General features: G+C 35.6%; 1 protein-coding gene across 4 annotated transcripts in view; it reads right to left on the reverse strand.

Annotated features, from left to right (window-relative positions):
- The window catches only part of TRPS1 (transcriptional repressor GATA binding 1), a 259,458-nt gene that overhangs the window by 192,645 nt on the left and 40,692 nt on the right, over positions 1-26,121 (reverse strand). For 2 of the 4 annotated variants that reach the window (XM_055349805.2, XM_063709447.1), the window contains exons 2-4: positions 21,114-21,271; positions 16,646-17,574; positions 1,444-2,573 (exon numbers count right to left, since the gene is read on the reverse strand). In XM_055349805.2, the coding sequence (XP_055205780.1) occupies positions 1,444-2,573; positions 16,646-17,574; positions 21,114-21,150 (2,096 nt within the window). In that variant the 5' untranslated portion in view covers positions 21,151-21,271. The remainder of the gene's footprint in view (positions 1-1,443; positions 2,574-16,645; positions 17,575-21,113; positions 21,272-26,121) is intronic. The other 2 variants (XM_055349806.2, XM_055349807.2) reach the window with 2 other exon arrangements.

The raw sequence follows: 26,121 nt of genomic DNA on the forward strand, positions 1-26,121 counted from the left end.
GGAGCCAGAAACACTCATTGCAAGTGTGAACACATATTTGATGCAGGACTGTGTCTTTCCCAGGGCTGACCTTATAAATTAAACAGTGTAACTCTCAAGTAAGTGTTTTCTGAACATTTTGATTCACTGTGAACATTGGGATGCCCTTCAAATTAACATCTAACTTTATGAGCCTATTGTTGGACATGAACTGCTTCATTACTGGTGACTGAAAAAACATACACACACTTGCACTAACACAAAACTTTTAAAAGGAGTGGAAGAAACTGTTTAATATCATGTGATGTAGAAATTGAAATGAATAGATTTTTAGACTAGGATATTGGTATAGTAAGTAAGCTTTCTACTTTGATGCTGAAAGGCATAATAATGAGAAAGTACCCAATGAGCACTAAATAATACCTAAATGCAGGGTACCACCAATGCTTTGCTGAACTAATTCCTATTTACAACCAAGTCTCAGTTTAAATGCTCCTTCCCGAGGAAGTAATTTCCTAATCTACCATATTAGGTTATGCTACCATTATATTCAAACACACTGCCTTGTACTTCATCTTTTATGACACTTATTACTCTTGTAATCATCTAAGTGTCTCATCTTCCCTACTAAACTGTAAGTTCCATGAGGGCACTGACTATGTCTTCTCTTGTATATTCAATGCCTGGTACAATAGGATTTTTGAAATCAATTAATTAAAGAATGAATGCATACATGAAATAAAGATACATATCCTATGCTTATCTCTAGATATGATAAAAGATTAACTGGGAAAGTTAATGCTTATAGAGTGAAAGCAGAAGGAAAACACAAACATCCCACATCCATTTAAGAATCTGGAATAACTCAAGCAGTTTTACCTGCTTGGAGGAGCAAGTCTACATCCAAAATCACACATAGTACAAAAATTCGCACCTTTAGATTACTGTTTGTATGCTAAACAAGGATGTTGCAGAATTGTTCAAAGCCAGAAGAATATATAATCTCATTTTAAAATAAAAATGAGCAACAGGTTCTCAAAATTTTTTTGCAGAATAGAGAATAGGATATATTTACAATAGCAACTTTCATTTAGCTCTGTCAAAAAAATATAGGATGTGGAGTCATATTTAGTAAGGATAAATAAATGGACTACGGTAAATTAGTAAACTCATCAGCATTATTAGAATCACTGTGAATTTAAAAAGACAATCAGTAAATGGTATAACACAAGTATGAAACATAAGCATACAGTCCAAAAGAAGGAACCAAATTAAAATCTACAGTGATCACAGCTGTAACTATATCACCTGCAAATCTGTGATGAACTTTTATGTGGTCTTCTCCTATAACTTCCCCAAGTCATCGGAATCACTCCCAACAATTCCTGGTTCAGCCCTCTTTCTATGGATTTTTTCTATCATTTTATTTGTATATTCCTCCTGACCCCACCCCCCATGCCTCACCTGTAGTGTCGGGAAATCTCTTCTTCCACTTGGGTAATAAAATCACATTTGGTACATGAGTGTTCTTTGCTTTCCTTGACAGACTGCTGCCCATCCGATCCTTGCAGGTGATTTGCTTCTTGTTTGACATCCGATGCTTGGGACTCATGCACACTCTCATAGTGAAAGAGGAGTACATCTACGTCAGGGGTGGTGAATGAACACTGATGGCACTGATGCTTGACTCGCGAGCTTCCAGCTGCCCCAGAAGACAAGTGCAGAAGCAAGAGTGCACAGTGGGAACAATTACTTTTTCTACAAGCAAACGGATAAGTAATTTCTCCAAGGTGCTTTTCTGGGCTGCAAAGTCCTCTGGGACAGAATGGACAGTGTTTAATGGTACACTTGTGAATGTTATGGAGCTGTTGATAATGACGGAGAAGTGGCCCCACTACAATTACATCAGGGCCATGGCTTTTGGAATATCGGAAGTCACAGAACTGACAATTATAGCTCGTTACCATATTATCCTCAGCTCCCTTGCTGGAGAAGTCCTTCTTTTTAGCCCCACTCGAGCTCTTGTCTGTCTTGGTCATTGTCTCTCCTTCTGAACTTTTGGCTAGATCATTCTGATTAATGACAGAGCCCCTGGAAAGCTTATCATTCAACTCTGGATTAAGGCCGCCTGACTGCACTGCTCCGTGCTGCTTGCCATAATGTTCTAGCAGTTTAAGTGAGCTAGATGACTCACAGCTGAAACTACAAAATTTACACCAGTAGTAACTGGTGGCCTCTGTACCATTTTGTCTAGAGGAATCGAGGGGCTTTATGGGCACTGAGTACCCAACAGGAGTGTCATCTCCTGCTTTGACTGTTATCTTGTCCTGCCATTTTCCCAAGTCTCCAGAATCACTGGATCGAAGTGCAGGGATGGACTTGTTAGAGTTTTTCTCTGAAGGTTTTGCAACCTCAGAGGAGGGGAGAGAAGCTTTTATTTTGTTTGGGTGAGTCTGAAGAAAATGTTGTTCTAATTCGGTGGATGAGTTGCCCATATAAGTGAAATTGCAGAATTTACAGCGGAAATACTTGGTGTTCCCTTGGCAATCTGGTGTTTTCCGTCCAATGCCAATGAATGTTCCACCTGAAGTCACCTGGAGAATAGAAGAAATGGACTTTACTTCCAAGGTGTCATTAATTCAATGGGCCCTCTGCAGGGGAGGGGGAGGGTACTGCCAAGTATTCCACATCAAAAAATACAATAGTACTCCTGCTTATTATGAAATCACTTGAATAATCAGAGCCAAATAAATTCACTCTTCATTTCTCAACAGCTACTCTTTGAGAGGCTCATTATGTTATACACTGTAGGCCAAAGTAACAGGTGAAGGTAAGTAATAAATGCACTATAATTTGAAAGACTTAATAATAAATTTTTTAAACTAAGAAAACAATTTTCAACACAGTACATTTTACTATTGCCTCCTTCAAATCACATTCCTACAGAAGCATCCAAATCACATGGGATTTCTTTTCAAAAGGTGAAGCGTTACTGTCAAAACTAGAGGCACTTGCTCAAAAATTACTCAATGCAGATGTTCTCCAAGGAAATATTCTGTTCAGTTCCTACAGCAATGAGGCTGCAGGCAAAGATGAGGTCTCTGTTTTAGGTAAAATAAAGGTGCTCCAATGACCACCCAAAATGGCTTATAATTAAAGCACAGTGAAACAAACAAAAAGATGAATTGAGTATGCAGGAAATACTAGCAAAGAAGAACCGTGTAAATAAAGAATTTTGAATGTTTCCCCATATAGAACAAACAAAAAAAAAGAAAAATCTTCCATGGCCTTATTTGATTAAGGTTCTGTTTCATTGCAAAGGGCTCCCAACTTCTCACATGAGTAGGTCATGATGTCTGAAGGGTAAAATAAAATAATTCCACCATAAAAATCACTACAACTCTGCTTTCTTTCCCAAATTATGAAATTACATGGAATCAGGACTATGAAAGCCTTCAAAGGGCACTTTGCATAAAATCCTTCCTCCATTCTCAGTGTGCACCTCAATAGGCAGTACAATTAAGCCGCCACTGAGCAGCCAAAATTCAGAGTTTAAAATAGAGTTTTTGAATGAAATATTCCAAAAAGGGAAAACAATTTCTCTTCCAACCACCATGGAATTTTTAAATTTTCCCAGCAACCAGATGTAATATATTAAGCAAGTGGCATAATCATGTTCTGCCTTCTTCAACAGCTGTTCAAAAATGACACGTGTGATCGCTGTTCATATCCAAATCACTGCATGAGAAAAGTCTCAGGCATCTCAAAATCATGTAAAGGCTCTATTTGAAATGCAAATAATATTGCTGTAGTACACAGAGAGATATGTTTGTACCTGTATTGTACAGGACTAAGATTGAAGTATTCTTTTTGCTATTAAAAAGAGATGTGACCTTGATCAAATTACTTAACCTCTCTGGCCAATAGCTTCTTCAACTGGGGCAACCTCCAAATTTATGTCCAGTATTATAGTTCTAAGAAATGTGCATTAATATATAAACAACTCAACATTTACTTTACATTAAGATAGGATCTTACAAAAGTTTCCCACAGCCTTTAATCAAAGGATGTAATATTTCACATTAGGCAATGTCTATAACCAGAACCCCAATCACATAGATTTCAGTCTGTCAACGACAGAGCATCAACCAGCCAGAAAGCTAAGAATGGAGCACCCTTCCAGGCAGCAACCTGACAATCATTCAATGGTGTGAGAGATTTCAAAGCCATACACTCAAGGATACAGCACAGAACACTCTAATCTAGCATTTAAGTGACTAAAGCAACTAAAACTTGCACTGAAATATAATTCATAATATTGTAAAAATCTCTACATATATTTCCCAATTCACTGGAGGTAAAGAGAAGGTTTATTTGCCAAAAAAAAATACATATATATATTTAAATGGATAGCCATCAATCAGGTTCTTTGTTCTGGAACTTAAACTTGATTCAAAAGGGACAAATTCAGATGTATCCCCTTCTTTAACATAGGCAAAGAAAGAAAGTGTGCAAAATCTAGAGATAAAAATTTTCTTGTTTAAGCTTTCACATTGCATCTGCATTGCCAAGCTTCCCTATTATAAAATGCTTTGAACTTCTGCTTGTTGAACCAAGATTCCCAAGAAACCACCAGGCATCATCACTATTTCTTTGATTTTGCAATCTTTAAGCCTCATGTGCCATGACCACACTGAAAGGGTTGAACAAAGAGCATACATATACTTAAGAAATCCCTAAACATATGATTCTGAAGTGGATTTAAATTATTACTAAGCATCCCAACATACTAAAAAGGTTGTTGTTATTTAAAAACAACCTAAGAAGTCAGAAAACCCAGGCTACGAATCAATACTATCAGGAGAAGGGACTACGAAAGAAAGGCAACTTTGTGAAAAATTATCAGTAAAGCATTTTGGTTTAGGATTAACTAAGCTATAAAAAACGAGTTAGGTCTTTGAAGTTGGTGTACGTGTCTAGATGTGTTTTTTTTTTTTTAAACCCAGGGAAAATGTGCCAACTTCATTATTTAAGAAGCTTTTAAGGGCTGTATATTTTAATTATGCTGAAGAATGGATACCTTCATACTATTGACTGCTCTTTCAAAAGCCAAGCTAAAAAATGAAAACTCACGGATCTCATTTAATGGCAAGAACAATAATGACACTTCTATAGGTCACATATTTGCGTTTTTGGTTAATATCAGTAAATAATATTAGTAGTATATATTATTAAAAGCTAATATAATATTAGAATCACATATTTTAAAAGGCAGTTTTGGAAAACATAATGACAGTGTTCTATTCCTTTTTTCTTTCAAAAACAACATCTAAAAGCTCTATTTATGGCAATTTTTATACTTTCTATACTGGTAGATGTACACTCAAGTCATAGTGAAATATAGATGACATACAACATTTAAATGCCATTCTACAATAAAACATAATTTATTATTTTAGGAGACACTACTGGTGTCTATCGACCATACTCATTTTATTTGCATGCCCCAGATATGCTATTTTAAATCTATTCTTTTCTAGGGTAAAAACAAATACACAGTGAGAACAATTATGCAAAATAAGTGTTTTCAGCAATGGTTTATTGAAACTTATTGTCTGGAAACAGTGCCTACACATTCATAGAATATTGCAAACTTTTCAAATGGCTGAATCCATCACGGAGTAGGAAAATTTACTGCTTCTTAGCTGTGACTATACTAAAAAGAGAGTGCAAGCAGAATAAAGAGCAGAGCTTTCAAACTTCCTTCTTTTACTAACCAGAACTTTAATTATAACCCTTTAAACCCAGCAGTTCCTTTGGTAAAGACATCCAAATTTTTACAATTATATTAAACTGTAATTTCTGCTTGGGCCAAAAACTACATGTATTTATCCCTCTAATTAGTAGTAACTAAGTGTTCGGCTTGTGTCAGACTCTGCGATAGATATTAGGCATATAATATTGAAGAGGTAGACAACATCTCTGCCCTCAGGATACTTACATTGTAAGATTTAAAAATTGTAGATAAAACCCTTTATTTATTTGTATTTACATCTGCATGTATTTATTTGCTTCTAGAGGAAGTTCTCTAGCTCAAATTCTATGAAAAGATACATTATTTAACCTCTTGGAACCTTAGTCTCCTGGCCTCTATGGATACAATACTGTACAACTTGTCATTTTATAGGATTATTGTGAGGATCAAGTGAGAACTATGGATTTCTGCTGTCCAATAGTACTTCCTGAGATGATGAAAATGTTCCATAGCCTTCCTTGGCCAATATGGTAGCCACTAGCCACAAGTAGGCTTAGTAAAAATGAAGAACTGTTTTTTAAATTTACTTTCATGTATTTTTCTCAGCGTTTCACTAATTTATTTGTAATTAACTGAAATGTATTTATTTTAAAAATTTCTTTTTTAGAGGCAGGGTCTCAGTCTGTCACCCAGGCTGGAGTGCAATGGCACGATCTCCGCTCACTGTCACCTCTGCCTCCTGGGCTCAAGTGAATCTTCTCACCTCAGCCTCCAGAGTAGCTGAGACAATAGACACACGCCACCACACCCAGCTAATTTTTGTATTTTTTGTGGAAACAGGGTTTTGCCATGTTGCCCAGACTGGTCTTGAACTCCTGGGCTCAAGCTAGCCACTTGCCTTGGCCTCACAAAGTGCTGGGATTACGGCATGCACCACCATGCCCAGCCTAAAATTTAAATAGCCACATTTTGTTAGGGAATACCATATTAGATAGCACACTCAACAGTAACATGTGCATAGGTATGATTATTATTTAATAAAATGAATCATTCAAGTAAATTTTTCCTGCAAATGGGATAAAGAGATTACATAGAAGGGAAGTGGTAAATTCATTCAGTGACAAACTCACACACTTGTCACTATCAATATTCTTAGCTGTAAATGCAAAGGTTCAATCTGCTGTTACTAAGATAATACTTCTGTTTATATTCCTTCTTGAGCTACAAGAATAGTCTTATTCACATCTAGAAGAAAGCAGGAGTTCAATGCATTTTGACTGAATGAATGAACAAAGGGAGATGTAAGCAGATGAAAATGTCTCACCAAGGCCCCTGAGTTACCTGAGATTCGCTGGCCACAGTACTTCATGGCACCCTCACCACTGACTTGACCTGGCATACATGGCCTTCTTCAAGAAACTACAAAATGCATCTTTCGTCCACAAGCAAATGACTGACTATGGAGTCCTTTGATTGTGAATTAAAGTTATATTAAAACACCTAAAACAATTAAGGCACAAAAAAAAGAGTATTTTAAAGTCTTTTTCACTGACTAAGGACTAGCATGGCTTTTTATATTTGATTTTAGCCCTAGTTTTAAAAACTATTCCTTCCATGAAGTGTTTTCCATGGCTTTCATTTATAATTTATTTACATATGTCTTTTTACACACACACAAAAATGTTTTACCGTAGAAGTGAAGAATATAAAAGGGTTGGTTTCTTTCAAGGTCATTAATCTCGGTTTCTTTCTTTCCTCCCAATAATATGGAGCAAAAGCTAATAAGAATAATATCTAAAATAATATGTCAAAGGAAAATATTTCTTAAAGCCTCAGAGCTCTTAAAATGACACTTCAACACATGTACTTATTTTCAACGCAGCAAAGAAAGAGTTGTTTGAACTAAACACAAACCTCTTCTCAGTTGTGGTTCATTTTCAAGTACTATAATTGATAGCAACAGAGACAATTATAAGGGTACTAATTTAAGAGAACTTGAGGTTATGGGCTGATAGTCAAAGAGGTAAAAGCTTAAAAACACAAAGCTAAGTTGTTAAAAAAAATCACTGTTCAAATACTGATATTTTGAATAACTTGAAAAAAATCTGTAAGGGCCGATCTTAGCGGAAAATAACTACAGTCAGAATTAATCTGCTTATATACATCGGGAATTTTTCTGCATGTATAGTGCTTCAAAAAAACATTCTAGAATATAGAGTGTGCTTCAGTGATATACTTTTGATGGAGAATAAATGTTTCAGAATCTCAATAACAACTCAAATTATATGGCATCATCTGACTCTCATGCCATCCATAGCTTATTTCTGAGGTTTATTCCTATCAGTGACACTGTAACAACTCCCTTATTTGGATTTATAATATTAGAGCCAACCAACGGCAGGGGAGGGTACAGGGGAAACCAAAACTTAAACTCCTACACTGGGCACATTGAAGAAGAAAATACTGCATATTCCTCATTATGCATATTTTTATTATTGGCTTTTTGCATAATAGCAATAAACAGTTTACCCTAAACTGGTTTTCTCATTTTACTCAGTATAATTCTGAATTAATTTTTCTATATTATCTGGTATTTCGGATGACAGAGTACCAATAAATCTTAAAGTCCATCTTAATAGGCCGGGGACAGTGGGAGGCCAAGGCGGGCGGATCACCTGAGATCAGGAGTTCAAGACCAGCCTGGCCAACACGGTGAAACCCTGTGTCTAATAAAAATACAAAAATTAGCCAGATGTGGTGGCGGATGCCTGTAATCCCAGCTACTCGGGAGGCTGAGGTGGGAGAATCGCTTGAGCCTGGGGGGCAGAGGTTGCAGTGAGCCGAGACCATGCCACTGCACTCCAGCCTGAGCAACAGAGCAAGACGCCATATCAAAAAAAAAAAAAAAAAAAAGTCCATCTTAATAATTTGGAAGACAATCTTTTATGGGAAAAATAAACAAGACAAAATGCAGTTTGAGTGGGTTACAAAGCTAAGTGAATTCCCCATAGCACTCCTCTACAGCATCCAACCTGCAGGTGCTGCTGGTTCATAATGGAGATATGTCAGAATTGCACATGTATTCTAAAGAGCATCTTAATGGGAAAAGAGAAAATCTAATCTCCGAAAATACAGAACATCCTTCCTCCAGGGAAGGTTGCTGTTTTAACACATCTACTATGTGCCAAGCACTGGAAATACAAAAAGAATGACATAGTCAAAAATCGTAACATGTCTATGGTTTAGCACAAAAAGCTCACAACTAAAAAGACAACAACAATGGAAAACATGCTTCTGCTGAGACATGTAACAGGTTCCATGACAACACAGAGGAAGAGCCCCTAACCCAGACTGAGGAGTCAGCAAAGGCTCCCAGAAGTAACAACTGAGCTGTGGACAGATGAGCTGATATGTGAAGGTTAGCCTCAAAGGCAGTGATCATGAAAGGGCATTTCAGGTGAAGGAAACACCTGAAAACCAGTAAAATCAACAGCGAGAGTAAGACAATGCAAGCTGCTCTCAGGAAATACTGAGGAGGGCTGAGGCATTATCAAATCGTTAAATGGAATATGGTACATAACGGTGCTTGCTATGTAATAAGTAATATAAATGTAATAAGTAATATAAATGTGCTAGCCTTGTTCTTACTATTATCCTTTCTAGAAGAATACTGAGATTTAATTTGGAAAGCTAATGTCTTACTGGAGAGCTGATATTTACATAAGCAAGTATAATTAGATGATATGCTTTTCAACAGAAGTAGTCCCATACTTGCTATAAAATGTAGGACAACTGATCAATAAACAGAATTTTTAAAAATTAAAGGAAAGAAGAAAGAAAGGAAGGTGAGAGGGTGGGAGAAAAAAAGAGAAAGGAAGGAGGATGAAAAAAGAGAAGGACAAAGGAAGAAAAAAGGAGGACAGAAGAAAACAGAAAAAAGAGGCAAAAGAGAGGAGGAAGAAGAAGGAATGAGGAAGGAAATAAAAACAGAAGAAGACAAGAAAGAGCACAAAAAAGAAATCAAAGGAAAGGAGAGGAAGATGAGGAGGAGGAGGAAAGAATAGGAGGTGAGAAGAGAAGGGAAAGGAAGAGACAAGAAGGGAAGATAAAGCTAGAACAACAGAAAAGAAATCAATAAGGATATACTTGAAAGAAGTGACAGTAAAAGAATAAAGAAGGGAACAATGGGACACACTGCTCAAGTGTTTGGGGCGTGATATCAAACAGAAATCCAAGGTAACTCCAAGATTTCCAGCCTGACTTAGCTGAAAACAGGAGTAAAGAAGAAAGGAGGCAAAAAGAAAGTTGTTCTGGGGAACTTCACTTTTACATATGTTGACTTTGAAGTGCCAATGAATTCCAAGGTGGAGCTTCCCATCAGCTGGAAAAACAGGTCTTGGAACAAACCATCATTTATTATAAGATTCCCAAATATGTTCCTGGACACATGAAAGGATGCAGGCATTCTTTAATCTTATATCAACAGCTCAACTAAACATGAAAGGAGAAATGCTAGGCCAGGAGACTCTGTGAATTCCCGAACTCCTCACTATGTCCCACCCGTCTATTGCTTTCTGAATTCAATGAAATCACACAGTTCCAAGCACAGCTGGAGAATCCAGCACACTCAAATTGGACACTCTAAAGGCATTCTGATTTGTTCTCTGCTTCCACACCCATTCCTGCACTGAATGTAGGCGGAGGATAAAACCTTAATTACACAGCCTTGGAGGACACAAATGGGAATGGAGTGTATCTCCTTAACATGTAATCTGCATGGAAAAAAAACAACCTAAATTGTGCCTGGTAACTAGAAGAGCATAAGACAACTTTCAGACCATCATTTAAATAACAAATTCCTAAAACAAAGTCCTCTAAATGAGGGGAGTACAAAAAAAGTCAAACACCTGGATGAAATGTCCCTTAATTTGGGGATCAAACATTACATCCTTAATTGATTACATCAAAATTTGCACCTTATTCGCTCTACCAGAACTAATCTCTGCAGCAAAAGTACCAGGGAAAATGAATCACTGTAATTTCAAAAAGATGAGTCAGCAAATTTAATTTTCTTTTTACTGATTTCGAATAGAAGCTTAGTAAGTTCAAATAAGGTAGCATTACACTACACGGAGCAGATAGCAGATAATCTCAAAGAAATCACCCAAGTCCCCAAAATCAACCTCATTCAGAGAGACTGCATCAAAGAGCTCTGATTTATGTCTTCTATCTCCTCCCTTACATGCAATTGGCCTACCTTCTATTGCTTTGCTATTGGCAGTAAACTCAGACTCATGTTTGGCCAGGCCATATATCAGTGTGGTTGTGAAGACAGGCTTCCGTGGCCTGTCTATCATGGTTTACATCCCATTCTCTCTACTTATGCAACTCTGTGATCTTGGGCAGGATACTTTAATACATGCTGTTTCCTTACTTTTTTAAATGGACATAAGGTTACTGTTTACTTCTAGGGCTATTATGAAGATGAGTTGATTAATACATGTAAAAAACTGAGCTCCACATACACACATAAGAAACCCTTAGTAAATTTTAGCTATTATTAGATGTGAATCCAAAATTGGAAAAAATAAGGGATCTGTACAAATTTTGATTATGTAAACTAAAAGATGAAAGAAGTATGAATCAACTTAAATGTAAGACAGAAAAATAAATTTTACATTTGACTTTCAATTAAAATTAAACGAGGGTTTGTATGATATTCTGAAAACGTATAACATTTGCCTCAAATGTGGATCACCTGATGAAGAATTCAAGACATCTATCATCTAATGATTGTCAGAATCAGACTCTACAAAGGAAATCAGAAAATGAAACAGAACAACTTTCTCTCTCCAAACTTTCCCCATATTGGCACACTACTTGTATATCTGTGTTTCTAACAGCTACACATATGCTGTAATTACAATGATCCAAGAAATAAAAAACACTGAATAACCTCCTGACTTGAGATGGTTAGCAGAGCAGGCCATAGGAGAGGTAAAAGATTTTCTTAGGAGTTGAATAATGCTAAATTTGATTGGATCCACTGATAACCACAATTTATTCTCCTAAACATTCTGCATAGAGAAAAATACTGATATTCAACAAAATTATACATGTTCCTTTAAATGATAACAAATAAACCAAAAATCAAAGATGATACCAACTGTCATGAACAAGGCCAAAAAAATTTAACTGTCATGCAGGTAAAGGGATTAGTAATGATAGTTGAACTATTCTACTAGGGTGGCTACATTATTTAGCTCTGCCATCTCCACTGATGAAAATAACCTGGTAAATACCAGAACTTTGCCTTGCTTTATGGCCTTGAGGTGAGCGTATGTCTTATTTTGCACACTTTATTACTTGTTAAGGAGACACAGTCCTGAAAAAGAAGTGTGGGTTCATATGCCAAACATTCTGTATTCTATAGACAGTCTGAATTGATAAAAGTCTCATTCACCAGTTTTTCTAAACTGCAATTGTCCTCAACTCAGAAAAACAAAGAAACAGAACCTGCTAAGATCTACAACTTCCCTCCTACTCCAGATCAAAGAAAATGCCAAGGCAAAAAATAAATGTTTAGAAGTAAAATTCAAGACAAGTCAAAATAAACCACAATAAGATTAATGGTCTCTGATTTTTTTTTTCAAACCAAACTGTAATCCCCTGCTCAAACGATTGTACTGATACATGTTAAAGATCTATAAACTCATACAATTAAATCTGTTGAAAATACAAATCCAAAGGATGACTTCCTCTCTCTAAAATCTGTTCTTCCTGCTTCTAACATGACATATTGTGCAACTCTGATAAAAATATTTACAACACAGAAATGTAACACTCCTAGCTCAAACATAAGACAGTCCTTGGTAAGTTAATCATGTGATTCTTCTATTAGCCTTAGAATTTCATTAAGGGCCAAAATAAATTTAATAGCTGGAAACCAGTAGCTACCTTCTTAAAGTCCTGAATAACGCAGTAATAAAAAGAATTTACTAATATGAAAAGGCAACATATATATCATAAGCATCTGAACTTGGGATAGCATAAACACTTTCCCGTGGGAAGCACAACTTGACAAGACTCCTACTTTTATAACCTGATCTGAGGGCTAAAAGCTCCCCAATAAAGATGATGCAAACACCCAATGCACAGCGCATTACACCCTAATGAAACAGCAAAGGCCGCGTTGTTAATGCAGGCCTCCATTCAGTAATGGTTTAAATATAAGCATAATAAAGCAGATTAAAAAGAAAGAAGCTAGCAGGGCGCGGTGGCTCACGCCTGTAATCCCAGCACTTCGGGAGGCCACGGCGGGTGGTCAGGAGTTCGAGACCAGCCTGGCCAATATGGCGAAACCCCGTCTCTACTAAAAATACAAAAAAATTAGCTGGGCGTGGTGGTGCACACCTGTTATCTCAGCTACTCGGGAGGCTGAGGCAGGAGAATAACTTGAACCTGGGAGGCGGAGGTTGCAGTGAGCTGAGACCATGCCACTGCACTCCAGCCTGGGTGACAGAGTGAGATCTCCATCTCCAAAAATAAAAAGAAAAAAATAAAAAGAAAGAAGCTGTAATTACTTTTTTAAGAACTCGATCTCTTGTATTATTGGTCTCCATGTGAGCCTCTATGGCCGAATACAGATAGTAAATATTACATGAAAAGCTAACCAATCATGCTGCATCTATGATTTCTACAAATTTAAGCATGACAATTGATAGAACATGCTGGATAAATGAAAAATTGGAAAACTAACATCCTGGTCAAATCAATTAGCTCTAAGCTAGCCATTATAGCTTCTCTTGTTTTCTTGGTAAAGAATTTACATGTCTTCTGCTTTTAGGACTGGGCATGCTACCTCAAGGTGTTGGGGGGAGAATCTGATAAATGCCACACTCAGAAAGGACAGTCTTGGCTTTCTGATGGCTATTTACAGTGACCTCCATTATCCGGCTGGGGCTCTATTTTCTATGCAGCACAAAGAAACATTGTTATTTGACAGTATTTTTACAAAGTTGTAATTCTTTGACTCAGTCATTCGTGATCTAATTTATACAAAAGTGGATATTATCAGTACAAGCATGTCTAAATTTCAATTATTCCTCCAAGTATATTTGAAATAACTTGCACTCAAACCGGGAAATCTTTGAATTTGTTTAAATTACTGTACTTCTTTTTCCCAACTGTATATCTCATATTTGCTCTCAAGTCCATTCAAATTATTTAAAACCATCCATGTCAAACCAAAATATAGATCAAAGCCACAGAGTTCTTTCAGCCTTTTGCTTTTGGCTTCTGTTACTTTTTTTTTTTTTTTGGCCTAAAATGTCATAAATCTATCATTAACCACCAACTGTTCTGAATGTTTTTTAAAAAGCAAGTTTAATTGAAAAGGATTAATGAATTCTTCATCTATTACTTCAATTAGCTTAAATTATGGACTTATATATAATTCCTAAAATTGAATGATTGTCTGTAATACTCATATTTACCAACATCTTTTTATCAGAACACACACAAGCCATTAACTTACTATATATTTCTGACAAAACTGCATTAAAGAAATTCTATAGTCAGCATTTTATCTCCCACAGCTTTTAGCCTCCACGAAGTTTAACCACCAAGGAAAGAATCTCTCAAATAGCATTTCAGTAACACAAACTTGTTGGTATAAAAGGAAATTTCAGATGCGTTTTTATTCATTTTATGCATATAGAAAAACTGTTCAATATTTATTTCAGCATGAAGATACTAATAAGTTACTTATCTTCAGACATTTTTCTGCAGCAGTATCTGGCATATGTGCAAAGCATTCAAGATTAGCATTCGATCTACAAGTATATTCAGTGCTATCCTCACAAATTGAAGTTAACCCTTTAGATGCGTTTCAAAATCCAATTGTTTGTTTGAAATAATCACGCGCTGTTGCCACAGATTACTTTTTTCTATTTTTAGCAGTATTATTTATCTTGGAAAAAAATTGATCTTAACAAGATTATGTTCCTGCATGCTCTTTCCTACCACTTTTTGTCTTCCTCGGTGCGTGCTGCAAGGATTTAGCAGACAGCATAGTCTAGGATCAGCTGTTTTATTTCTAGTTCTATTAGTTCAAACTCAGATAGCTCACACATCTGTTTTACTTCTAAAATCACTGCCCAGGAAAAGTGTCCAGCTCCTTCTACCCAAACATAAACTTTACTATAAATAACTAAGAACCTAACAAATAACTGTTTGGGGGAAATGGAAGTGTGTTTAAAAATCTGAATTCTTCCAAGCTATAGGCCTTAGTAATTTTCGTTTTTAGAGTTTTCCCTGACAGCCTAGATCAGCTTCCTTCAGAAGTTGTCCCTAGAGTGAAGAGACTGAAACGCCTGCCGGAAATCCAGGTATTAACTTCATATTACTTGCTAATTGTAAAACACTGTTTCACATACTGACATTATTCACTTCCAACCCTTTTATCTAAAACAAGTATTTGCTTCCCAATCATAGTTTGACAGCAGAGTGTATCTGACATAAGACAGTGAAATGATCTTTAATAGACAGCAGTTCAAAGCATGTAGCTTTCATGCATAATAACTATGTTGGGTTAATTTGCTGCTCCACAGAAATAATTCTATTTGTGGAAATTCACAAACTAAGATGGAATTTTTAGAGAACTTTAACAAGATGAAACTGGTGTTTTAAGAGTTCTTTATATCTCCCTTAAAGTGATAAGATTGCCATTCTGACATTTAAAGGACCAGGAAATTTCTCTTCTGATTCTTCCTACAAGTATTGCAAAATATGTTCACTACCTGTTATTTACAACCTCTTTGCCTGCTTTTCTTAATTGGCATTAGGTCAGTAGAGAGGTCTGAGGCAAATGAGCTGTAGCTATCAAGTGGATAAAAATGACTGATATTTTAAGGGATTTATTTCATTAGTTCTCTGGGTACTTCTAATCATTCCTAAAAAAGGTTACTAGTAAAGCTAATATGTTTTGAAATCCCCCTGGCCTTCTAATACAATAAAAATCTACAAACTGTAACAAAAACTAATACACTTTCTCAAGCTGACCATGAATTTTGACTATGCTAAAATTACTAAAATTAAATGTATACATTTATTTAGACTCAGTTCCATGTTTCGTTCTATTCAAAATGGTAACAGTTTCTTTTTTCCATTTCACATATGCCATAAACTAAAGACAGAAAGATAGAACAAAAAGGTAGGCTGTTTTTAATAAAAGTAAAAATCTAAATTATTACTAAATGCTTTCATAAATTATTGCCATTTTCCTTAAATGCAGAAAGGAATGCTTTATTGGCCCCTACCAAGGTCATTCTGCTGTCCCTAATACTTAAAATAACATTTACTTCTTTCTAATCAACATAAAATGTTATATCCCAGTTTTCATTTGCAATTATTTTGCCTTTTCAGGACTATCTCTGCAACCATCAATATGACCCGTCAGGATGAATATAAAATCAAATCCTAATCCAAGATACAGGAAATATCCTCACTGAAAGAAAGATTATAGCAAAAGCCTTATAATCTAAAACTGGAACAAGGCATGAATTATTATCATGTGCAACCATAAAGATTAGTAACATTTTTGGAAGACTGTGAAAACATCAAATTACCATGACATATGCCCAGAATTGTGAAGCTTAGCTAATTCCATGAAAAGACTTTCCCAAATTTAAAAAATGCTAGGATTGTTTTCCACAATAAGAGGCTAAAAGTTGTCTTTAGACAACTCTGAATATACTTGTATGAAGTAGCTATGGAGCGTGTCCATCTCTTCTGCTAGATCTAGCAGGCTACCTGTCTGGTACTGGGACCTTGGTTTTAACATGAATATAAGAATTCACATTTCATTTCTAATAACTTTTTCTGTACAAAGAGACAATACAAAGTACAAACCTGCACATCATAGGTCCCATTTAGTAAAACAGGCCTTGAAGAATTGATGTCCTGCAGCACACCAGAAAACACAGAACGGTTGACCTTCTGGAAGTCTTTGGAATGGCTGAACTGCACCATGTTATGAAGGGCCAAGATTTTGCTGTCCAGCTCAGCATCTTGCCTGGTGCGGTTATGCAGTCCTAAGTGATACTTTCGGAAGTGCTTAATCAGATCTGTGGGGTCGTTGCCGTAGTAACCATATCCACAGATATTGCATTTAAAGTCCTGAAGCTCTGGAGACAGAGGTGCCGGGTCTGGGTTGTCATTCACCAGTAAGTCAGTTTTGGATTTATTCAGTCTTACACCCCCATCTGAAGGCACTTGTGGGTTTTTTGAGGCCACTGAAACTGGGCTCAAACCTTGACAATTGGCTTGACCACTCTGTGCTTGCCCTGTTTCCTCCGTAGCCTTTGGTGACATCTTCTGATCTTCCTTTGTCTCCACTGAGTCCCCTGAGGGGGTGCAGGCCATATCTTGAGGGTCATCTGCCTCTGCTCTTTGAGGAGACTTCAAGGGCTCACAGACTCCCCCAGCAGCTGGAGATGAGAAAGCCAGCATATTTCTGTCTGTCACCTCATCATGCGGAAAGGAGGGAAAGTTTCCTCCCTTACTGGGGCTTTCATAATTGAAGCCAGCCTTCTCACTCAGAACTGCGCTTTTCAAGTCCTTCTTACTGCTAGAAGATGGATCTTGAACATGCAAGCTATGTTCCTCCTTATGATTTAGTTCTGCAGCATCACTCTGATCCGTATTTTCTGACATCTGATCTGCAGAAAATTCCTTGTTCTTTCCAGATACCTTGCTTTCTGTACCTATAGGCTCCAGGATCTGGCCCTCGCCTTCACTTGCAACGTTTCTCAGAGGGGGGTTCTTTTTCCGGACCATATCTGCAAAGATAAAGGGAAAAGGCAGATACAGTGTTATTTGAAAGTTACAGAGATACAGTTGAATCTGGAATATTTTACTTATGTGAGTTTTTTAAGGTGCATAATCAAATGCTTCCTCTAGGAAAAAAAAACCCATTCTAAAAACAGCAAAAAGTTGAGACTAAAACAAACAATTTACATTTAGAATTACTTTTGTAACCAAGACTGGCTCATTTATTATTTTAAGGTGGTTTTAGGAATAATGAAGGATTTATTTTTATTACTAGGTTTACCCTCCCTATCACTTATTCTTTCCTGAAAATATATTTTTGCCCAATTTCTTCCTTCGATTGTAGCTAACAATATATATGCATGCTTATATATTTATATATGGTCTATATTATATATAACATGTACACATGTTATGTTTATAAAATACATATATGTGTTTATGGTTATAGAATACATCACGTTTATTTATATGGTACATATATGTATACATAAATAACATAAATTCGAATTCGATATTGTTACCCTATGTAACCGGGATGTAAATATAGTTTCAAACAAAATATCTTCATAGTCAAAAAGACAGAAACAGCTATGTTATAAACAGAGTGAAAACTGCCTCATCACTTTCAGGAAGCAGAGGATGACAAACGTTCCAGCTCTGACCTACCAACAAATTTCTTTAAGCCACATTTGGGGCTTGCCTGAAAGTCAGAAGAAAGACCTGCTATGCATCACAGTGGTCAGATCAGGTTTTCCTAGGACTCTGTCCAGCGTGCTGGGGAACCTAATAAGCTCTGGGTGTCCATATGCAGCCTGGTGAAAACAGTACCTGTTCCACCACTGGCAGCACACTGGAAATTGACTAAGAAAGAAGATTAAGCTGAACCATATGACATTGTCCTTGTGTAGCTCAAAACAGCAAAATATTAGCAGTTTGCTATGGTTCACCTTTACACATTAGCTCAACCATGTCTCTCAAGTTAAGTTAGTGACATCAGTGACTGGGGTCAAAAGAAGAATACTGGAACAAATTCTTCTGCTGGAGTAGAATGAGTCAGAACTTTAAGAATATAAAATAAACTAAGAAACAATTTGTGTAGTGTCAATTAAAGAATGCATTAACAAAGGCTGGTCGAGGACTGGGTTCCGTGGCTGCTGTTTCTTAATCACTCAGCTTAAAAAGCTGTCGAGTGCTGTGTAAGTCATCACCCCAAATGTCTCTTGGAAAATTCCACCTGTGACATTCTGATTAAACAAGACTTCTTTGTTAGTTGACTTCGCCATAAGGACTAACAGTTAGTTATACCGCAATTATCCAAAACATGCTGAGAAAATCTAAATTAATAACATGAGGTTTAGTCATTTTCATCTATAATTTCTCAGAAGTACTGAAGTACCACACTGGCTTTGGATAGACAAGTGTACCTTTGCTTCTGAAAAGCTGGTCATGCAAAATTTTTATATGAATCACTGAACAAGGATACTGCACTAGAGTATAAGGAATCATTTATAAAGTAAAAATGTGCCACAGTGAATAATGCGAAAAATAGTATAATGGTACTTAAGAAAGTACACTGGGCCAAGCACAGGGGCTCACGCCTGTAATCCCAGCACTTTGGGAGGCCACGGCGGGTGGATCACCTGAGGTCAGGAGTTCAAGACCAGCTGACCAACATGGCGAAATTCCATCTCTACCAAAAAAATACAAAAATTAGCTGGGTGTGGTGGTGCATGCCTGTAATCCCAGCTACTAGGGAGGCTGAGGCAGGAGAACTGCTTGAACCCAGGAGGCGGAGGTTGCAGTGAGCCAAGATCGTGCCATTGCACTCCAGCCTGGGCGACAAGAGTGAAACTCCATCTCAAAAAAAAAAAAAAAACAAAAGCAAAAACAAAAACAAAAAGAAGGAAAGTACACTGTTCTTCTTACACATCAATAATGTTATTTGCCAAATACCTATAAAAGCTCCCTCTTGGAACAAAATTACATATATAGGATAGAAGAGTGAAGTTTCAAGTGAAAGTGCTGGCGTTGAGGCAATGTAAACCTGACTGACTTCTGGAGGAAAGAAGGGGAATATGAGCTTCCCATCTTGGTGTCATTCTATTAGGCCCTAAAATTAACAAAACTTGATAACCACTGTTAAAAAAGGAAACTGGTAAACTATTTTTTTTTAATGTTTGCATTTCAATGTCTTATGTGTTATGTCAACCTTTTAGGAGTCCTGTATTCTTTTGTCAGAAGTGACTAAAGAAGCCCTGGGAATGTGTGAAAATATGCAGAAAACTGAAGGGCAATTTTACTAGTAGTCAATAAAGGGAAAACAGGGAAAGAAAGACTAAATGAGCAAACTGAAAAAAATAGTTATCATTTAAAATATAAGGTTGAGCAAAATATGCATGGTTTTAACTTGGTCTACAGAAAAGGATATTTTAGGTTGTAATCAAACATTCCTACACATAAAATTGTGAAGGTTTGATACAACTTCTCTTACCTTTCCCTCCAGAATTTCCTGATTGTTAATTTTTTCCATTACACATAATGTCTTCACTAACTATTACAATATAATCTTCCCTTACTGAATAACTATATCGTTTGTATTTTAACAGTTTCTTCTTAAGATGACTAGAACCTAACACTGAATCACCTAAAAGAAATGAATAAGGTTACGCACACAAAAAAGATAAAAATCCTATATCAAAAGACAGGACTCATGAAGAAATGAGGAAGAAATAATCTAATTCATTAAGGTTATCCTTCCATCAAAATGATGAGAAAATGGTTTATGCCCATATGTTAACGCCAGGGTGAGCGATTAGGAAAATGGCAACATTTTAAATAGCAAGGGAACCAAGATAAAATACTTAAAAGTGAATAGATCTAAATACATTAGTATTTTAAAAATTAACTTATTTTTCAAAACAAAAAGAAGCTTTAGCTCTAGTTGATTTATTGTTACATTGAAGAGATATAATGGGTCATAGTTTAAAGACTACTCAACCAGCATCTTTAGTGGCTGGGAGAAAATATGACTTAATTAAATTATCATCTTTCTAAAATTTCAGTTCCTTCTTCTACCCAAGAAGAGATACTTAGAACACTTATGACTCATGACTCCTTATGCTGAATAGAGCCCTTAATAATATACATTGCAAAGACTGTTAAACTGCTAAAACTTCAAAGAAATCTCTGAAAGGTCATTTGAGTTTTATTTTGTGTTGTGGGGGCGGGGGCATGTTCTTTAGTTGCTGTTTTTTAAAAAAATGTGCTTAATTTAGTTGACTATACTTTGAAGTAGCTATAGAAAAAATAATTTTACTGGAATTATATCATCGTAATTTTTCAGAGTGACAGATTATGTAAATATAAGCACATTTGTCATACTTCTAAGTGGAAGAAACTCCCCTAGCGAGTCGTAAGTTAGATACCATAAGACTATAGCCACCCTCAAGTTATTATCTCTAAGACAAATAACAGATTGCACGATGTTTTACTGTGTGCCAAGAACTTTTCCAGTTAACATTTTCACTTGAAAAAATAGATCACATACTTGTAAAATCATACCCAGCATTGACTTCATAAGGCATGTGGCTTTAGAGTGCTTTTTACAATTATTAATTCTATTAGTCAACTAGCAGGAGGCTAATGCAATTGTCTTAGAAGACGCTCAGAAGACACAGAAGACATTTTGAGAGCTGATCTGTACATCTGCAAAACAAAGCAAAAGAAAAATTTTCCTTCCTAAATGATGTAAACGTATTTTCATGTATCACACCTAAAATATATTAATATGCTGGCATCATAGGCTGCCTGAAAGATATAAAAGCATGAGCAAATCTGGAGCAAGATCCTCTCCCTCCCCAGGGTTTTAATAAAGCAACAAGAGAAGGAGGAACATGATATAAAAGGTTCCAGGACATAAGTCATTTTCATAACAGACTGTGATGTTGGTGAAATTATTTAACCTCTAAAACCCCTTCAACCCTAATGACCATAATACTTACCTACGTTGGGGTGGGGATAAAAGATCTTAATTTGTAAACACCAGCAAATGCTTTTATAGGGAAAATCTTAAAGCAATTAAAATACGTAATCACAACAATGAACATAGTCATTAGTTTTGGCAACTCTATTTTAAACTTTATCACCCTATTACATAGCAATATCCTTCATGCAGTCTACCTTACCCCTGGAAAAGTTCAAAATGCCCGTTAGAGTAAGTCTACTATGAATTGCCATTTTAGATAATGGGCTAAAAGTGAAGTTGAGAAAGAGGAGGTAAAGAATTTAAAGGAGAACAGCAAAGCTCAAAATTGCTATTTTAAGTCCTCTATTTAATTGTGAGATTAAAAATTGACCTTGGGGCTATGTAATAGTGAGCAGGCCTACATTTACATTATTCTCCACCTGAACAGCCCATATAATGAGAATGCATATTATATGCCAAGATATTTAGGCAGGTTAAAAATATATGTAGCTTTCCCAAAATACTCTATTTGTATTAATTTTCATTGCTGAGATATAAGACATTCCATCTGTAAAAATCATAAATTTCTACTCTTAATTAACCGTATTTCCTTCTAAATAAAACAAATCTAAATGCTTTGCTTTCTTCGAAAATGTGTTTACTTTTATAAAAATAGGAGTGCACTATTTCTGTTACCGTATAATTTAGACAGATTTATGCAGTAGAAATAATCAGCATTAGAGCTTAAAAATAATTCTAACTATTTTATCTCACTATTTAAAGTGCCTAAATACATAAGAAAAAAAAATCTTCTCCAGTAGAAGACTGATTGATGTTCTCAAGAGGGCACCTTCACAGCAAAAGGGATTTGAGTTTTCTATCATTATCTAGATACTGTCAATTAACCACTAGTGTTTTAGTTATATTTCATATATTATATATAAATATATACATGCATACATTTAATGACATATTCTTACTCCAACTAACCTTGCAATAGATAATCAAATAAATTATTCAACTAAATAAATCAACTATCACAGTAATTTAAAAACAGAGCTTAGATCACGCATCAGCTCAACACAGGTGAACTAAAATTTATTTCCATTAGATGAGAAACTCTTTGAAGGTAAGAGGTGTAAATTCTATAAATTCTATATTCTTTGTAGTATCTTGACCCTAAGCAAAGTAAAGAATCAAAACATGAGTAAAAATGGTATGGAAATTGCATATCCAGTTTCTACACCTGATTTAAATCACCTGCTCATGTGATCAAGAGCAAGTCCTTTTGCTTCTCTGAGCCTCCATCTTTACCTGTACAATAAGGGAATTTGAATAAATTATTTCTAAAATTCCCCCACCTCTGTGACTCTACAATGGTTCCGGTTAATAGCACTTCAATTTTACCTTTAAAAAGTTTGCCCAATTGCACTGAAAGACTATAGAACAGCAAACCACCACCACCAAGGGTGGTTTAAATACCACTGAAGCCTATCTTTGCCTCAATTTCTCACTTCCCCCAATATTCATTCATTCAGTAAATATATCCAACCTCAGTTATGTGCCAAACACACTAAGCAAGATGACTTTAATTTTATTATTGTCATTAATTTAAGAAAGAAAGATATGCTTAAAAAGCAAAGAAAATGACTATAAGGAACTCCTCAAGGGAAACTGACACTTCTGAGTATCTTTCTAGATATAATTTCATAAACAAATATGTGTGTGCGTATATATATGTACAGACACACACACATTACATTCTGAACAAGACTCTAAAAAATCAGGAGGGCAAGATCCTGTAATTGGACCTCAGTTTCAAATCTTGTTGCGTATAATTTTTAATTATAAGTAACAGTTCTTATTTTCATAATATGTAATGCCAGATGACATTTTCTTTTTGTTTTTCCAGCTTATAAAACTTTTCAACTGTTTGAAATCAAAGCTTAACACAAAAAGAAAAGTCATCATGGTCTTCGCCTTAAAAAATATGTTTTCTTCCATGCTTGCTTGTATACACATCAGCATAAGAGTACTGAGTTATTAATTACACATTTCATGTAGCTTTTATTTTTAAAAAAACTTTTAAAAGAAAAAATGTTTCTTTTGATCAAAAGTCCCCACAAAGAATTTAAAGAATTAAGCAAGTGATAGCAAAATAAAAGGAAGGTCAAATCTTGGGCCTAGAGCAAACTAGATAGCTTCCATATGAACAATGTATACAGTTCAGTTTTGAAAGAACATATGTGTTTGCTCATTGGTTTAGGGAAAAAAAAAAAAACTTGAATCCTGTCTACTCCATATATACAGATCAAAATCAGATTGCTTAAGTGAACTATAAAATGCAAGAGAACATTGTTTATCCAATTCACAAACTCAAGAATCACTGAAGGAGTTTAGATGTTTTCTATTTCTTCAGATTCCACGGCAATACTTCAATGGTAGATCGCTTTTTTTATAAACTGCTTCAAACTTCGTAAACTCAATGTCAGATCCTGTTCTTTCCTATCCATTTCTATTTAATTTGCTCTCTCTGAATTGACTGTTCCCAAATTTTTAAAGCTATTTTTGAACATCTTAAATCTTGTTGAGTTTTAAATGTCAACACCTTCAAACAACTTCCACCAAATAAATCTCTTATTAATTCACATCAAACTAATCCAAAATGATCATTTCTATTAACATATGCTTCAGAGCACAAAAGCCCATTAATAGTCATCTGGACACTAGAACTAACCGAAAGCCCTCTGAGATAAAATGCACATTATTTAGATATCCTATTTCAAAGGTTTTGATGCTAGCCCAAACACATTTTATTAGGCTTTTATTTCATCTTGCTATGTTCTCTAGATTTTAAATATCTCATTTCAAATGCACTTGTCTAGGTAAAAGGAGATAGTGTGGTAAGTAAGTAATAAATGTCCTATTTGCCTAAATGAATCTTCATATATCCAAATACATGTTAAAGAAAAAATTCATTAACCACTGTGCTTTTATAAGAAAATTACAAAACTTTTTTTTTTCAAAGACTGTAGGCTATAGTCACAATGACACTGTAGGACACATGTATATATATAAAAAGAATGCACCTATTTCACTAACTAGGGAAACTAAAATAGAGCAAGAATACATCATGGAGCCTCAAAAGGCAAGGGGAATTGATTATTTTTCCTTTCATAACCAGTGAGAGGCAAATGTATTAAAATCCCTGATTTGAATAAGATCACAATTTCACTGTGCAAATTGAGAAATGTTACCATTTGTTTCCCTGCAGAAAAGCAGTTTTTCCTTTTGTTTTCCTCTCAAAACACACACACACAATTAAAATATGTGCAATGACAACTATTGATTCACATAGGCCAATCTGACTCTACATTTGCACACAAGTCAGTTTCAACTTCATTCCTACTTCTCTGTTAAACTTCGGCTATTTCAACTGGTCTCTGGGCAAAGAGCCAAGCACAGCACTTAAATTCAAAAAGAGTAGCTCATTGAAGAGTATAAATGTTTCTATTTATCTTGATGGTTATGATGTGAATTGACATTTTATTATATGTAAATTAGATTTTCACTCATAACAAAAATAACGAGTGCTGTGCTTTGTAGGAATGTCTTTGACTATGTTCCCAGCATTTGGTGAAAACTATCATTGAATAGTAAAGGTAGTTTAATATTTTTATGTACTAATGTTGCTTTTTTCTGTTTTCCTACCTGTTAATCAATAGAAAAGAAAATCTCAATTATTAACTCAATCCACCAATATAACTAACAGCTTTCTTTGTTCTCCCTTAATAAATCTGTGTCAATCACTGCAAATCCATTTGGTAAACTGACACACATATACAGTATAGTGAATCTAATAGATGCTTACCATAAAGATAACATAGTGCAATTAGAATGCTCGCTGTCTTCACAGCACCAGTAAGCCAAGTATATTCAGTAAGTTTTATTACTATTAGTAGTATTAAAAGTGCCAAATTTAATATAAGATTAAAACCAGATGTTGTGAAGACATACTGAGAACTTATACCTGTAATATACTCTGTATGTGTGCATGTGCATGTGTGTGTATCTCTAAAAATGAAGGGAAGTAAGTTTGTGCCTTCATATGCAATAGTTCTTCCTCATGAAACTAGGAAATAACTCACAAAGCACTAGGCTCACCCCTACTCTACCACAGGGAGCAGTTTAAATGGCCTGCACCCATCTGAGAACCAATGGACTAAGGACAACCACAGACGTATCCAACAGATAACACAAACATCACAATGAACCAGCTAATCCATTCATGCAACAAAAGGGATTTAGAAATTTGGTACAAAATACAAAATTTGGTTTAGCTACCACCCTATTTAGTGCCAACTCCTTATTTTAACCTAATTAGCATCATTTTTCCCTCTGACAAAAACAAATTACACACACACACACACACACACACACACACACACACACACACACAGGAGTCATTTTCTCTCTTTTGTTAAGTACGGAGAAATGTTCCAAAGAAAACTGATCTTAAAAAATATATATACTTGAAAGCAACTTCTCATAATAAAATTAAATAACTTTTTCCTGACTTCTAGGATATGAA

The sequence above is a fragment of the Gorilla gorilla genome, chromosome 7 (assembly GCF_029281585.2).
Source record: "Gorilla gorilla gorilla isolate KB3781 chromosome 7, NHGRI_mGorGor1-v2.1_pri, whole genome shotgun sequence".
Taxonomy (NCBI): Eukaryota; Metazoa; Chordata; class Mammalia; order Primates; family Hominidae; genus Gorilla; species Gorilla gorilla.